At 40.5% G+C, this 16,703-nt stretch overlaps 1 protein-coding gene across 1 annotated transcript; it reads right to left on the bottom strand.

The window, feature by feature from the left end:
• Window positions 1–15,228: 15,228 nt before the first annotated feature.
• TMEM177 (transmembrane protein 177) lies at window positions 15,229–16,355 on the bottom strand. Its single transcript, XM_009075575.1, has one exon. The coding sequence runs from the start codon at window positions 16,344–16,346 to the stop codon at window positions 15,411–15,413; it is 936 nt and encodes a 311-aa protein (XP_009073823.1). The 5' UTR covers window positions 16,347–16,355; the 3' UTR covers window positions 15,229–15,410.
• Window positions 16,356–16,703: the final 348 nt, after the last annotated feature.

Below are 16,703 nucleotides of genomic sequence, written 5' to 3'. Positions count from 1 at the left end.
AACTTTCAAATACAACATACTTTATTTTGTTACGGGCAAGTGGCTTTAACTTCACTAGCCAAGAAACAATAGGAACAACAGGATTTCAGTAAGTCGAAACTCTGGTGCTGCAATCTTTAGCAGAAGTAAAGAAGCTGTAGAAAGGAACAACTGTGAACATTAGGTCATCCAGTCCATCTTGCCAACAAAGGATGTTTCTCTACAGTCTTGGCAAGCAAACCTGGTAATTGGGTTTGCCAAAATAAAAACTGGCAAGAGCCCTGATACCTGATGTGCAAAGAAAAGAAATGAAATGAGCACAAACCTAATATTTACTTTGTCTGCATCTTTTTCAGAATTGAAGCAGAAAGACTGGAATGTCCTTGAATGTTCATCCCCAGGAAAAAGCTGTACTAAATTTGCTGTGTCTTGGTACTTGACAGTTTATGCCATCTTGCATTTTTCCAGTAAGTTTAAGGACTGTAGTGGAAAAAATTCTACAGGGAAGGTTTGCTTTTTTTCCCTATTTACTAAATATAAGAAACACTATAACTAGCCTACATCTGCAAGTTATGACAAGCTTACCATAATATAAAAAGACTGTGAGTTTAGGGAACAAAGATTTAGCACATTAAAGGATTATAGTTTTAGACAGTCTCAAGCTCTCTTACTGTTCTGCAGCAAAACCCTTCTGTCTCTGAGTTCTCAAGCTAACAACTCTTTTGCAGTGCAGTCATTCTGGTACCTTGCTAAGGTAACTCAGAATAACATACTTACATAAAGAAAGTTGATTCTGTCTGTCTACAAAACTACACCATGTTAATGGTCCACTGTGATACAAGAGAAAATAAATAAGATGGACAGACAACAGAGAAACATCCCCAAATAGAAAAAATCCTTATCCTCACATAGGAGTGAAGTTAGATGTGATGCTTTGAAATTTGCATGGCAGCAACTAGTTTGGTGATGAACACTTAACTGGGCAAAATGCTTTTTTTTCCCTATAACATTTATAGTTGTTAATGCCAGTCACCAAAGAAAATAGACCAAATATGGCATCTTTAGGCTGATGGAGAACAAAAAAAACATTATGCTTTGAGGTTAGGGGGATTGTACTGGTGATTGCCACTCTGCCCAGCCCATGGCATGAGCAGCACTCTGAAAATCCAGGCAGAAGCCATGGCCAGGATGTGGCAACTGCTCCTGCTATGCTGGCAACAGCCACTGCTGTGCTGCTCTGAAAAGACAAAAGGACATCTACTGGAAGGGCTCCTGCATTGAATAAAATCCTGCCAGGCACCTTATGTAATAACAGAACAAATTCAAGGAACAGGAAGAGATGTATAAAATATTCATTATTTGTTCCTTGTCAGCTAGTAGACCTTTCTGTCTAGATCAGCTTAGCTTTCAGGACAGTCAAACTGACTACCACTTGGGGTTCTATTTAAAATAGACTAGTCTAGAACTTATAGTGGAATAAATTCATGTACCTCTGCTGATTTTTGGAGGAACTACTGCAATTTAGATTAACTGAATTTTTAGTCCGTGGCCAAAAATTGTGACTTTCTTCTAGAATACACACATGTGGAAATGTTGTAATTTAAGTATTTTACTGGAAAATAAATGTTACAGGTGATTTATGTCCTACAGACCCACAATAAATGTGTAAAACATAAAAGAATGGGCATTACATTCTTTTCAACTAAATCTTTCTTTTCGTGCCTGAGTTTACATGTGTTGTGGCATCACATGCTGTGACTTCTCTTCACTCCTACCTTATATTTTTGCTTATGAAATATCAGAGTTCTCAAATGTTGAATAATTGATTGTGGGCAGAAAGTTTTATTTTCCCAATATGAAGATCGTGTTCTCAGAGAATCAATAAGAAACAGAAAATGTTTAATCTATGTCCATCGAAGAAAATTTTCTGAAAAAAGTGCCTATATTCTGTGTTACAATGCACTAGAACCACTTGTCCCTTCTTATGCCTCTCCTCACTTCTTAGCTAACTCCTGCCCACTTATGGTCAGTACCAATAAAAAAGGAGATTCTCACACATCAGCATAATTAGTGCAGTCATGCTAATTTGAATCACCTAAAGATCTCAAAACATAGTGCCCATGGCCAGGGTTACACAATAAGGTATTTATACAGGAAGTGATATTTTTCTACTGTTCTGTGATTCTTTGATTAGTGAACAAAACAGTGATCAGAAAATTAATATCATTTTAATGGAAATTTATGTTCTCCTAGCAAAAAGCTGCTTTTTAAGAGTAAGTGATCAGGGGATGCCAATCAATGAGAAGCTGGCTCAGAGACAGAAAACAAAAAAATAGAAATATTTGATAATTTTTCTATGTTACATAAATTTGATTGCAAAATCCTACTATGAACCACAATAAAATCAATCTGATTTGCTAAATTTATTATTGAATGGGTAAAGAGAGAATAGTGAAAGCCATCATTTTGTAGGCAGGAAAAGGCAGTGGAATTAAAATTTCAGCCTCTGAACTCTAGGATGGGCTGAGAGAGAAAACAGCCAACAAGGAAACTGCAGGTGTGAGCAAATTTCATTCCAAATGCATACCTGAGGATCCTCTGGTAAAAGACCTCCACGAAAGCTGTGGTTCCAAAGGAGTTCTGGTAAGATATACAGCACCTCTTGTGTAACTTCAGTGAAAATTACACCTGGCAAAACCAGTCAGCCTGGGTCCCTTCGTGTGACAGCCTCCCATTATTTTATCCCTGACAGTGACAGGGGCCTACACCCTACAAAGGACAGAAATCACTTTGTTATCATTAAAACAGACACTTGTATGGCAACACCAGGTGATTTTTAATGGCCATTCCACAACATTTAAGCCCAGGAAGACAAATAACATCTCCATCTGAGAACACCAGGAGAGACTATGCCTATTTAGATTAAAAATAGTGTTCAGATGAGAATCCCCCAAAGCAATACTGAAAGGGCAGAGAAGCTGCCAACACCTTGAACTTCTGCAGGCAATACCTTCAGCAATGACATAACAAATCTGTTTCAATGATAGTTTTCAAACTTTTCAGATTATGCCCCATTTGTTTTCTCTGATGTTTCAAGCCTCCTCCTGGCACCTCTACACAGGTTCAACAGCAATGAAAAAAGCTATCAGGCTGCTCTCATTAGACACTGGGCATACTATGCCCACCAAATTCCCTGGACTGCATCCATGGAAATTATAATCATGACATTTCTTCTGTCTCTGTACATAGAGGGTAGAAGGGGAATAATTCGTACTTGAGGTGAGGAAGATTCTTTAGCCAGATGGATTGAATTTTATATTGCAAAATTATTTGAGTCAGAGGTTGGGTCTCACTGGTTCAGGAGTGCCATAATGCTGATGCCAACAATCCTCAACTGGTTGTTATATATGATCATTGCAAATGTGCAGCTATTCTTCTGAACCCCACCAAAAACCCAAACCAATATTACCACACAACCCAAGTGGCAGGGGATTCAAAGTTCAAACTCTAGTGATTTTAGCTGAGGACAAACCGTCAAAACAGTGGCTTTATGTCTCATTTTCAAACTGTCATCTCACAGCTGCATATTCTCCTCTGATCCTATGTTTTGCACATTTGTGCCTCTGCCCTTCCACAAGCATAGGGATGGGGGTTTTGTGCCAGCCCACACGGAGCTCAGCCAGGCCCTGCTCCAGGGAAGTCTGCAGGCTCTGCTCTCCAGGGGCTGCAGATGCACCCAGTCACAATCTGGATGAAGGCACTGGGTCAACCTAAGCATGACCATATTGCTCAACATGTCAGATGGCTCAAATATTCTCTATTCTCACCAAAAACATAAACCACTGAGATCTCCTCTGTTATAGGTAATTTCTGTGTCAAGTGCTTAAAACCGTATTTTTCCAAAACGATGCAGGGTAAGCACAAACTGAGAGCTGCCTGAAAATAATATACACACCAACCCTACAGTACCATTTGCTCGGCCAACAGATACCACAGAGCCATAGCAAAGCTGTGCTCATCAGTTTTTTCCATTATTGATCAAATGCAAATTTTAGCTTTGGTTTGAACCACATTTTTCATCCCAGCCTACCCCATTATACACTCCTCTGCCTACATGTGCTGGTTTCAGCCGGGATGCAGTTAATTTTCTTTTTTTTTAATCTCTCAGTAGTATAGTGCAGTGTTTGGATTGAGTGAGAATACTGTTGATAGCACACTGATGTTCTGGTTTCTGCTAAGTTGTGTTTATCCTAAATCAAGGACATTTTCTTTTGTTTGCCTTATGCTCTGCCAGTGAGAAGGTACACAAGAAAACTGTGAGGGAGCATAGCCAGGACAGGTGAGCTGAACTAGCCAAAGAGATATTCCACTCCATGGCACATCATGCCCAGTATATAAGCAGGAAGGGGGGATGATCCAGGGGGAGGTTCTGTGGGTGGTGAGCAATTGTATTGTGCATCACTGATTTTGGTTTGTTGTTTTGTTTTTTTTTCCTTTCACTTTATTATCCATTAGCATTTTAGCTCATTCTGCTCTTTATTATTAAACTGTTCTTATCTCAACCTACATATTTTATTTTATTTTCTCCTCCCCATTCCTCTGGGCTGGGGGGGGAAAGGGGGGAGGAGGGAGTGTGAGCGGCTGCGTGGTTCTTGGCTGCTGGCTGGGGTTAAACCACGACACTATACAAGGATCCCAGTGCTATTTTTCCAACAGTACAGAGCTGTAGTAGCTGGCTCCTTGTCCACTGGTCTCCCTTAGCTCCTGGTTGGAGCTGTGTAGAAGGATGGAGGGGATGCCCTGAAGGAGCTATACTTAGCTCAAGGAGGATTCTCAAGGAATGGATGCCACTTGGCACAAATTAAGAGCACCTTGCAGGGGCTTTTTCCCTCCACTAGGAACAGAACATGGTAGAAACCTTGGAACTACAGCTGCCTGATAGTATTTTCTGAGTGGCAAACTTGGCACAAATAAAAATCACACTTCTTAGAGGAGGATCATTCAGTTCTTTCTGAGGGACTGGTGTGCTGCTAAAGGGCCAAAGCTCACTGGGCAAAAGATGGCTCAGTTGGCAAGACACCTGTTGCATGTGCCTTACACCAGGCTTTGAGCAAAGCCAGATCTCTGATGGCAGGTTATGGCCAAACCCTGTTGGCTCAGATGGCATACTGTCCATCTGTGGTAACTAAATAATCCATAGCTGCTGCAGTGTGGAGACTTCATTCTGGTCTTAAGAGATAACAACGACCTCGGGCCAGTCTCCCTTCCCCTTGGTTTGACTCATCATTCAAGCCCTCCAGCTAAACACTAGTTTTCCTACCAGCATGGCCTTGGCACTTAAAAATCCAGTATTACACACAGCAGATGTAATGTTAGCTGAACCAAAGAATCTCAGCCTGCAACTCAACTCAGCCTGTTAATTCCAGGAAAAGCAATCATGTCCTCAAAGTCTTTGTGTTTTGCTGAATTCCTGAAAAAAGTTCTCTTTAAGAGAGAATGTCAAGCGTTATCCCCACTGGGCAGGAGTTACTCAAGCACATATGCTCACTGATTTGCTGCCAGTGCTCGTGTGAGTGCCTGCCTGCCAAGAGGTGCACAAAGTTCACATCTGACACACAGAAGCTTACCTTGGATGTTCTCTGCCTGCCAGATCATTGCTCTTTGGCTCACAGTATTATTTATTATCATCAGAAAAGGGTCAGGGAAAAACTTCTGAAGTTATGATTTTCCTTAAATTATTTTTAGGGACGTTGAACAGAGCAGACTAATATTTAAACTAGGGAATCACTGTTTCATAGCTGACAGCCTGCAAACCCATCACCAGCTGCAGAAGGGAAGAACTTTTAATAGCTGAGTTACAAAACGTGTGATGAGTTTATGATGGAGTGATGGATGCACACATTAAATGACAGCAAATTAAACAGCTACAACATGATCTCTGTGTTACACATTGCTTTTCATAGACCTATTTGCACAATAAAAAATTTATATTGCATGTTCTGTGATAGCCTGGATAGAGACTAACTCAAAGGAAATTAAAAAGTGTTAACAAATACTGTTGTAAAGATGGAAAATTGTAAAAGACACACAAGGTGATAATACTTCTACACCACAGTCTATGAAAAGGGGGTTTTGGATCATAATGAAAAAATTTAGCTGATTTTTGTTCTCCTTAACCTATTTCAGTAGCAATGAAATTGTTTTGTTGGGCTTTTTTTCTTTAATAGGAAGCCACCATTAAAAGGAAACCAAAGGAACAATAAGACTTGAGAAGGAGGCAGAGGGGACACTGTTTCACACTGCTGAAAATAATCTGCCCAAAGACAACCAGATTAGTGCTCTGTGGTTAGGTCATCCACCTTGTGGGATTACTTGGTTTCAGTCTCTTATTTCCCAAGGAGTTAAACACTTTTCACATTAGCTATAACAAGTATATGATGCAAATATTCCTTGGATTGCACTGTACAAGCAGCCCAGTCTCCATCCTGTTTAGCCTACCAGAACACTACCTTTGCCTCTTCCTCCTCCAGAGCCACAATTCCTACATTTCCTCCTGCACCATGACACAGTTTAACAAGCTCAGAAATCCCCTTCATCCATTCGTGCCTGCAACACCCTCTTTCAAATAATCTCCAGGAGATTATGGTTTAAATCTACAAATCATAAGCCTGAAGAGACGATTTAGCACAGGTCTACATTCTCAACACGCACGCTAGCATGTTACACAACACTGAGCACAATGTCAGCTCCTTCAGCCTTGGACATCCCACAAAACAGTGGTGATGTGTTTGACCCTAGCAGTGTAGCTTTGGGTGGCTCAGAGCACATGAACAGTCTGATCCCCTCCACAGATCCTGCAGCAGGGACTGCATGGCTGAGCAGGGTTCATCACTTGTAGCACCAAGTGTGTGACTGGGTCATATCCAGACCCTTGCTGAATTTGGCCCACCAAGTAACCAGAGGTGCTCAGGCTTGGGTGATGAGTATTTTGTAACTACCAGTTACAACAACATCAGTCATGCCTTCTGCTGGTTTTAGGCAAGCACCTCTATTGTATCTGGCCATCAATATTGGCTCTCTTTATACCATTCAAAGCAAATTTCAGTAGAAAATCTGCAAGATTAAAACCAGAGCAACACCATGAAACAAAAATAGAGTGCTGTAGGTCTGTTTTTTTTCCAGAGGCTTTCATACCCACCGTTTCAGCTGAAGCCAATGTGCATCTGACACCCATAAAATACCAGCTAAGGAACAATTATTTCACACCAGGCATCAGATTTGAAAGTCCAAGGTGAAAATGTTCAGTGAAAGAATTTGGACACATCTGATCCTGCAACATACACACACAGTATTTTGCAGAGTTTAAAGCTGTGTCAAATCTGTTTCCAATCTCAGAATAAAAGAAACTTCAGAGACAGCCATAGCATAATTTGGGAAATCTGTGCTTCAGGAAGACTTACCTTTGGTATCTCCACATAACACTTCTCCAGTGCAAGCAATTTTGCTATCTGGATCAAGAAAACAGTAAGGGCATGTGCTCGCTGATTTGCTTGTTCAGAACATGGCCCCACATTTGACATATTTTTTGCTGCTCACTGCATAAGCAGAAAAAAAAGACCTGGTCACCACGTGACTTTAGAAGAAAATGAACCATTTTTATCCATCTATTGTGAGGTTTCAGCACTGATTTTTTTCTTTTATACTAACTGAAGAAATCCCAAATATGCAGAAAATCCCAATTACACTTATTCTTATTCTGCCCTTAGACTGAAACATTTGCATTTTTCATGGCTCTACATATCCAGTTCTGCTGCTGGAAAGTTAGAAAAAAAATTCAAAGAAATGTTTTAAAAGTTCAATTTGCAATTGCTAAAGCATGACTTCAATTTGCAACACAAATTATGTTCTGGCCAGCACAGTAAGGAAAAATTTTTGCCTTTTCACCTGCTTCAGAGGTGTAAAGCCAACATACCCACATCAAGCTTTCAGCTAGCCACGTGCAACTATGCCACGGCTGTCATCAAATATGATACAAGCACTATTAACATCTCTAAATTGTGATTGCAAAAAACTGCATGGGTTTATAACTTCCATAAAATGATGGCTTCAGCATTTCCTTTTATGAGGTGCTGCCATGCTTAATGAAAACTTCATCAATAAAAAGTTTGTTTTGTTCCTGATTTGATGTTTTCAATATTCACTATGATATCTTTAGATTAAGTGGAAGAATGTGGAAGCCAAAGGGAAATAACTGTTAGGGGATGAACACAGTTTTCCAAATTGCTTAAAAGAATATATAAAAAAATAACCTTTGGGATCACTGGCTTTTATTTTCCCATGGCAACTTCTAACCATCATAGGCAGATAATGAATGTCTGAACATTAAGAATTTATGTGTGCTGCCTTAGATGAGCATAATTCTCAACTATTATTAATGAGGAACTATAAAACACACTTCAAGTTTTATGCCTAAATTACATGAAGTTTCCAAAAACCATAAATACATCTGTCCACGGGTATCTACAGAGAATTATATAACATGCTTTTAAAACACAGTCACTGAGGCAGTGAAACTCATCCCATATGAGAAAACATCTTACATGGAAAACTTTCTACAGAGCAATTCTTCCCCTGCTCAGTTTTCTAAAATATTTATATAGATGCCTCCAGTCTAGTCAGGAAATGAAGGAGGGAAAGAAAAAAAAGGGAAAAAGTTTTTTAAAAACCAGCATCATTATTTACAACATGGCTTGATCTTTGTTTTCAATCTTCCCAGAGAAACAGACACAATGTTTCATTGTATAGTAATCCATTTAAGAATTAATAGAGCTTTAAAATAATAACACAGATTATAGTTTTATCTTTACTTCCATATATGTTAAATCTCTTTTTAGTTCAGTGGAGTAATACCTGGAATGTGGCTGCACACAAGGAACTGGGAAGTGATACAAAAGGTGGCTGCACTGAGCAGAGGGAGTTTTATTGTAGTAGACACAGTCATGAAGATGCTACTGAAGAGCAGCTGTCTGTGCACACTGCCAGGACTGCAAAGCTTCGCCCTGTTAAAGGGATAACCCAGAAATCAGATGCAATAGGTTGCAATTACTCTTGCAACTCTTGTGCAGCATGCAGCTCTGTAACAACACCAAGATTTAGAAAATTTAAGGAAGATGGGATTACTTTCCTTGGGTTTGCCTATGCTTTTTTTCGTCATTTCAAACCCCTCATCCCTGCAAGCATCATTCAAAATATTTTGTCAAAAGTAAGTAAGTATTCTTTTCATCAGGCAAAATTCAATAGAACCCCCCCTGCTTCTGCTCAGTGGCAGGTGATTTAAACCCATCCTTAAAAACTCCTCAGTGGACCTGGCAATAGAAGCAGCTTGAGAAGCCACAGTTCTCAAACCCAGCACATGGCTGTGCCTGAGCTAGGTCAGCATTGGTACAGGCAGCAAATAGCACTACATTAGTTGTTATTTCTCAGCTACAATACATCACCTAATCAGAATTATATCAAAATCCCTGCAATTTTCAGGAACAGGAAACAGAATAGCAGCATCTTAAAAGTGACAGATGCAGATTACGATCACAAGTGAACTGGGTGCCATAGACACTGAGTAAGAAACACATCTCCCACAAAGTAATGCTAATGGAAAATTTGAAAGTAACACTAAATTCTTTTCATGTGGCAAAACAAGAAGAACCACAATGCCTCTTTTTCACTTAGTCAAAAGTGTTTTTCACTGCAAAATCGTGTAGACTAAATGTAGTAAAACAAAAAGAGAAGTTCAAGCTGCTGTGGCCTTTGGCTACCGTAGAAGCAAGCAGGTAGAGCAAATAAAAGTGCAAGCAGCCAGTGAGAGCTTAAAAAGTTCACAAATCTTGTTTGAACGAGCTGAAGCAGCTTGCAAGATGAGTCAGCAGGCAGCACAGGCAATTAGAGCAGCAGAGCAAGAGGAAATGAAAAGGAACAGAGAATGAAGAAACAACAACATTCCCACTGGAAAATTTTCAGCGAATGATAGAAACAAAGCTACCAGAGGTCAGCAGGTCTGCAGTAAACCACTAAACAGTTACTAGAGAAAAGTTGTTTGGACGCTGCATATCCTTTCTTCATGTTCCCTCTGCAAGAACTGCTGGAACTGTGAACCTGGGATCAGGCTCACAGTGTCTTATGTTTTCTAAATACTATTACTCATCCTAATGAGATCTGCTGTTCTGCAAGACATCTACATCAGAAGTAGCTTGGCCACACAGGAAGGAAGACAGAGACCTGCTATTCATTACATTGAAAAAAGCTGTTAACTAACACCTTGACTACATTAACACAGTAATGCTTCTGCAGAGCAAAGCAGCTAGTGATTCTGAGCAACCCGATCAGGACTGGAAAAGGAAAATTTTCCAGATGATGGAAGTTCAGTCATGGGAAAAATAAATAAAGTTCTCTAGGAAGCATGACTTGGGGGACAATTCTTCTTTCAAAACCTAGACTAGATATACTTAATCACTGCCATAGATAGGGAGCTCATTGTTACACCTTTAGGCAGAGGTCACATTATAGTAAGTACAGCACGAACACAGAGCACCACAAATTCTTCCTGCAGCAAGTACAGAAAGGCTAAGGTGGGAGTCAAAAGACATACACCTGGGCTGGTTGTGTTTTCTAAACAGAAGAGTGTTTTTGGACACAAACTGAGTTTTTAAGAGCATTCTCAGGATTGGAGACCAGGATAGATTTTGGCAAACTTGGTCTGACTGAGGAAGAGTGAGAACTGCAGAGACATTTTTGTGTTCATTTCTAGTTATGAAGCTTAAGAGTTTGGCTTTTACTTCTCCAGATGGGAAAGACAGACTGGTTTCTAGCCAAATTTTAGTAATTTTCTCCACTTAACGGATTTGGCAGTTTGAGCAGTTTGAATATACTCAATTCAGCTAAACAAACCAATATATTCTGAGAAAAAGATGCCCAGCAAAATATCCATAAGCCATTTATCAGCTCCTTCAGATTTGTCTAACATACCAATTCCTAGAGAATATTTACATTGTTTTTCTGTTCTTAAGTTTAGTTTTGATAACAACCAAATTATAGCTTTTCTCTCTTTCTGAAGTTGTTCTCTTTATTCCAAGATCTTAATTATGTCTTCCTACATCACCATTCCTCTGCTTACTGGTGCATTCTGCCTTTCATTAATACACACCTCCAGCTGAGCTGAATGAAATCAAGGAGGAACCAGATGCATGGATAGCAGGTTGTCTGCAACTTAGTTTTTATACTAATGTAATCACACCTGCTACATGAAGCTTTTAATGAACATGAACAGATAACAGTTGCAGGATATGGCCCACAGACTCCTCTCAGTGCCTGCAGCTTGCCAGGAATGGCATTCCCACATAGTGGAGATGCCTACAGTTGTTTTCATGATGCCCACAATGGCTGCATATAGCAGTACTCACTCCACGATGGATTCTCTGCATTTGTTCCTCTAATGAAAGCCACCTGTGATTCAGTCATGATGATTTGATTCATACATTGTAATTTTCTCCCACCCAAGCCACACTTTGTCACTGTGGTTGTTTCACAACTGTTATGGCCAAGGGCAAAATGACAGCAGTAGGCTCATTTCCCAGCATCACCTCTCCCAACACCACCAGCTTACCCTGCAGGGCAACAGGCTTCACAGCTCTGCAGTCAGCTCTCACCATCTTATCTGTCAGGTTCTGGAAAGGCTTTAATGTGAAAACAGGCGATAGCTGTAATGAAAAAGAATGTTTTATACTCTTCAACTGAACCCCTCTGGCCAATACTATGAGCGGCATTCTTTACTCACATGCCACCAGGGTGGAGATTGCCTTCTCTGGGAAGCCACCTCTGAAGCTCCTGCTTCCTGTGAACTGCAAGAGGAGCCAGACACCCACAGCAGCTGATACAGAAATTGCTTTAAATCAGATGACTTCCACAGCTTCTTTGTCTTCAAGAAAACTGTCCAGCTGTCAGTCTTGTTCTTTTCTAATAATCTTATGGTTTTGACCATTGAACAAGCTGAAATTATCTCCATAATGAGAAATCATAATTTTTAGGATAGCAAAAGAAACACATGAGCCAGATCCTGGAGTGAATTTCTTGTGGGAATTCTGAGCAAAGCACCTAGGTGGTCCTCGTCTCTTGCAGCATTGCCCACTAAGGCTTTACATGGCAGCAAGCATTACATTTGTATAAAAAATAAGTTACAAGGATAATTTTCTTTTCAGTTATCTAGAAAATTCAGGATAATAACATAAATAAATCAGTCAAGCAAATCTCTCTTCAAAGTAGATTGTGTATAAATTTAAACTAGTAACTCATTTTGGCCATTTGCTACACATACTTCTTCATCCTTTAATCACTTTATCAAACAGAGAGCTTCATTTTTGTAGTCAATATCCATTTTTATGAGAGCTCATTATCATAGAATCATAGAATTTAAGGGTTGGAATGGACCTTACAGATCATCTAGTCCTAACCCCTGCCATGGGCAGGGACACCTCCTCACTAGATCAGGTTGCTCAAGGTCTTATCCAGCCTGGCCCTGAACACTGCCAGGGTTGGGGCAGCCACCACATCCCTGGGCAACCTGTGCCAGTGTCTCACCACCTTTATAGTAAAAAACTTTTTTCTAATGTCTAACCTAAACTTCCCCTCCTTCAATTTGAACCCATTACCCCTTGTCCTATCATTGCAGTTCCTAACACAGAGTCCCTCTCTGGCTCCCTTGTAGCCCTTTCAGATACTGAAAAGTTGCTATGAGGTCTCCATGCAGTCTTCTCTTGTCCAGGCTGAACAGTCCCAACTCCCTCAGCCTGTCTTCACAGGAGAGATGCTCCAGTCCTCTTATCAACTTCGTGGCCTCCTCTGGACTTGCTCCAACAGTTCCATGTCCTTCTTGTGTTGAGGACACCAGAACTGCATAGAGTATTCCAGGTGGGGGTCTTATGAGAGCAGAGTAGAGGGGAAGAATCACCTCTTTTGACCTGCTTCACTGGCACCTTTGCTTTTAGAGTTTATGGAAGCTTAGACCTCTCATATCCACATCTCCTAGCAATTCCCTTTGCTTGCCATTTTCTGTTGCTTTTCTACACAAAAATTTGTATGAAGTCTGCCTCATCTGAGAAGTGCAAGAGAAGCCAGTTACTACTAAAACTAAAACAAGTTTCCCAGACTCCTCAGAGTTTCAGCTTCAGAGCTTGGGGAGACTGTAAGGCTGTTCACTGACACTATTCACAAACTGATTCACTTTGGCTCTTCTGGGCTACTCCATAAACTTACTTTTCCACATCAGACCATTTTTAGCATGGAAAATTTCAGCTTTAATTCTGGGCTGCTTACTACTAGCCTACTCTCAAAACCTGACCATTTCTATCACCAGTATGTGGAACTCATACCTGATTTCATAGTTCTACCTACAGAAAAACCTAGTAAGACTTTGTACGAGTATTGCCATGGCCATGTATTTGAGTTGAACTATTCTTACCTGCCAAAAAAAAAAGTAGATTATTTTAATTTAATTTTGTTTAAACTGCTACTTGTAAATCTCCAAGAAGGCCTCAATTTCCTTTTTGCACTCTTTATGGAAAAGCAGCTTCTTCAGTCACAGGAACCAAGTGGGCCAAGTTCTCTCTGTGAACATTTCATGGAGTTTAGACTTGTCTGAAGGACAAACATGAGGATGAATTGAACTCACAGGCTGTATAAACCAAGAGTTATATTCCAGTCTTGAGTCACTGCACTACCAAAAAACCCTCTATGACCTTGAACTTTTATATTAAATTTATCTGGAAGACAAGTCATATAAAATTTACCCTCAAGCTTTTAAAGCTCCCTGCCTAAAGGTAAAGTCTCCTTTTATTCCATAGACCAGGAAATTTTGTCAAAATCTTTCACCAAGGTCACAGAACACTAACCTTATGCCCTACAGCCAGAAAAGCACCTAAGAGGCATCTCATGACTTGATACTTCAAGGACAAGTGCAAGTGATCGGTGACACAGATTACTTCAGCAGAAACTCAAATATCTTATACATGTGGTTTCAGCAACGTACAGCAATACCAGTGATTTGGCAGCCAGAATAGCAACTTTATGTCACTGCCTGATTCAAAAGGAACACAGAACTCAGTAATGCTTTGAGCAAACACAGGCATGACAGTGCTCATTGTAGCAGATAAAGAAAGGACAAACCCAGGGCAGAGAGGACACTCAGCACATCTGTGACTGAGAAGATACAAAGTAATAGAAGTTTCCCGTAAGAATGACAACAGAGATAGGAGAACTGCTCTGATGTCACCAGGGAGGGCAACTGGAAAAGCTGCAACAGAAACACAGAAAGGATGGCATCACAAAGTTTGGGAACTATCATCTTGAAAATCACATAAATGCTTCAAGGTGAGGCTGTAGTGGAGAGTTTACTGCCCATGCACTGAAGACCTTCTGAAAAGATTAGCAATCCTGGGCAAAGTTTGGTTCTGCCAGACAAAAACCTTCTTAAACTAGGCTGAAACAAGAGAGTGATCTCCTTTGGCAACTCTTTATCACAGACTGCACTGGTTTCTGCACCAAATGCCAAACTTAGGTCTTACATCTTGCCTTCTTCTAACATAAGAGGTGACATACATCTACATGGATTTTAAAATTAAACAAAAACTATACCAAAGCAAACAGAAAAACCTCTCCTGAACATGCTTATCCCACTTATGAGGAAACAACCAGCACATGACAGTCACGTTACCTACTGCCACTCCTGGGAAACAATCAAGACACACACACTGCAGTCACCATGTCATGGAGAGAGCAGAACTAGATTTAAGCAAATGATGCAGGTGCTGGCAATAATCTAGCCGTACTGGTATGAACTGCAGCATAACTAATGTGCCCTACTGAAGAGTGGTGATTGCAGCGTAAGAATTTACATGGCGCAAGAACTTACACAGAACAGAAACATTGTGTCTTGGTATTTATGTAACTGCATGATACAGACTGTTTCTTAAAACATCTCTGTGTTCTTCCATAGGAGGAACAGCAAACATATATACAAACACCCCAGTTTAAATGATAATGCTCCCAAAACTCCAAAAATTGTCCCTCTCCATTTTCCAGACTGAACTGGCATGAAGGTAAAGCAGTGCAGCAGAACTTTCAGATCAGTGTTTGAGAAGTTCCTCTCCTCAGCAGTCTTGTGATTTGAGATGCACACAGAACAGAGCACTTTTGAAGTGAGTCTTTAATATTTTAAGAGAATTCTTTATTCAGGGAATGTGCAATAACTCCTTCCAAACTATATGCAAAAATAAACCCCGAAATTCTAATGACGATACAGAAGTTTAAAAAAAAATAAAATTAAAAAAACCCAGCAGTGTTCCAAAATGCATAATTCACAAGTTTAAAATTCAAGCACTCTTGTCCTATGCCTGGAGCTTTCTTAAAATATTAACAATCAAGTCTCTCCGGTAAGTGTATGGGGTATACTTTACTCTGAACCAGTACCTTGGGAAAAGGTTACCACTCGGGGCATACATTTTTGCCCCTTTTTTGCCCATCAAACCACGGAAAATCCTGTTGCGGGCCAAGATTTTATCATAAAATTCAATCCCACCTCTGGCATAGTCTTTGGAAAGCATTGCAGCCTTTCTGTCAGCCTTGCAGTCCAGGTGATGGGTCATAGCATCGTAGGACACGTAATAGAACAGCAGCCCACCCGCAGCAGTTACGATGTTACAAACGCTGCGAAGTACCACGGGGCCAGCAGATAAACCCAGAAGTAGCTTCACAGCTCTCCCACTGAAAAATGTACCAGCTAAGCAAGTTGGAGCCACAACTGCACTTGCTAAAGGGCTGCCGTTCTGCAAATACACAACTTCTCTGGCAAGGACAAACTTCTGAGCTTCAAGTGAAAATGTGAGCGCTTCCTTCAATGCAACACCTTCATTGCTCTCCCAGTCTACTTCCTTGCCATCAATCACAATAACGTGCTTGACTATTCCTGTTTTATCCTCAGCTGTGCCATCAAAGTTAGGTGGGATGCCCACCAAAGAGCCTGCAGGCAGCCAGGGAATTCCAGCACTCACAGGATGGAAGCCAGAAGCTGCAAAGGCTCTGTAGGAGTCAGTGGACTTCACATTAGTATCTTGAAGGACATCCTGAAACACACCACAGAGCCTCTGTGAAAGCTCAGCTGGCTGCCCCTCTGACCAGCACTCGTGCAACAGTTTGAATGTCTGCTCAGGAAACACATGATAGGAAACGTTAGTGCCAAACAGTCCCACGCAAGAAACGGCCAACAAAGTGATCTTGTGCTTCTTTAACCACACAGATGCCTTCCGCAGGAACTGCACTGCCATGGTCAAATCCTAACCTGTTTATGACACAAAACAGGAATTAAAGTGTGCATAAATAGGTGTTGTATCGCTGTAGCATAAAAAAAAAAAAAGGCAAAGCAAAAGACACGAGAAGAAGCAGAGCACAAAAACCAAAGGAACATTCTTTTACATTCACAGAACACAAAACATCTTTACAGAGGAGGTGATATGCATTAATCTTCTGGCCTTGGAACATAAGATGATTGATACAAAGAATTAACTTCTCCCTCTCCTCCAGTAAATCAATTTACCACAATAAAGACAATAGTAAAGCTACCACACTTCCTCTTCCTCCAGCAATCAATAAACACACTGTATTTACCCAACATACTTATCTAG

This window comes from Acanthisitta chloris, unplaced genomic scaffold (assembly GCF_000695815.1).
Source record: "Acanthisitta chloris isolate BGI_N310 unplaced genomic scaffold, ASM69581v1 scaffold43005, whole genome shotgun sequence".
In the NCBI taxonomy this organism is placed as follows: Eukaryota; Metazoa; Chordata; class Aves; order Passeriformes; family Acanthisittidae; genus Acanthisitta; species Acanthisitta chloris.
Note: the sequence above shows the minus strand (reverse complement) of the source record. Positions and strands in the feature narration are given on the sequence as shown.

Bases quoted from the DNA above. Each gene is read 5' to 3' on its own strand.
- TMEM177 (XM_009075575.1), bottom strand. From the start codon at position 16,346: ATGGCAGTGCAGTTCCTGCGGAAGGCATCTGTGTGGTTAAAGAAGCAC.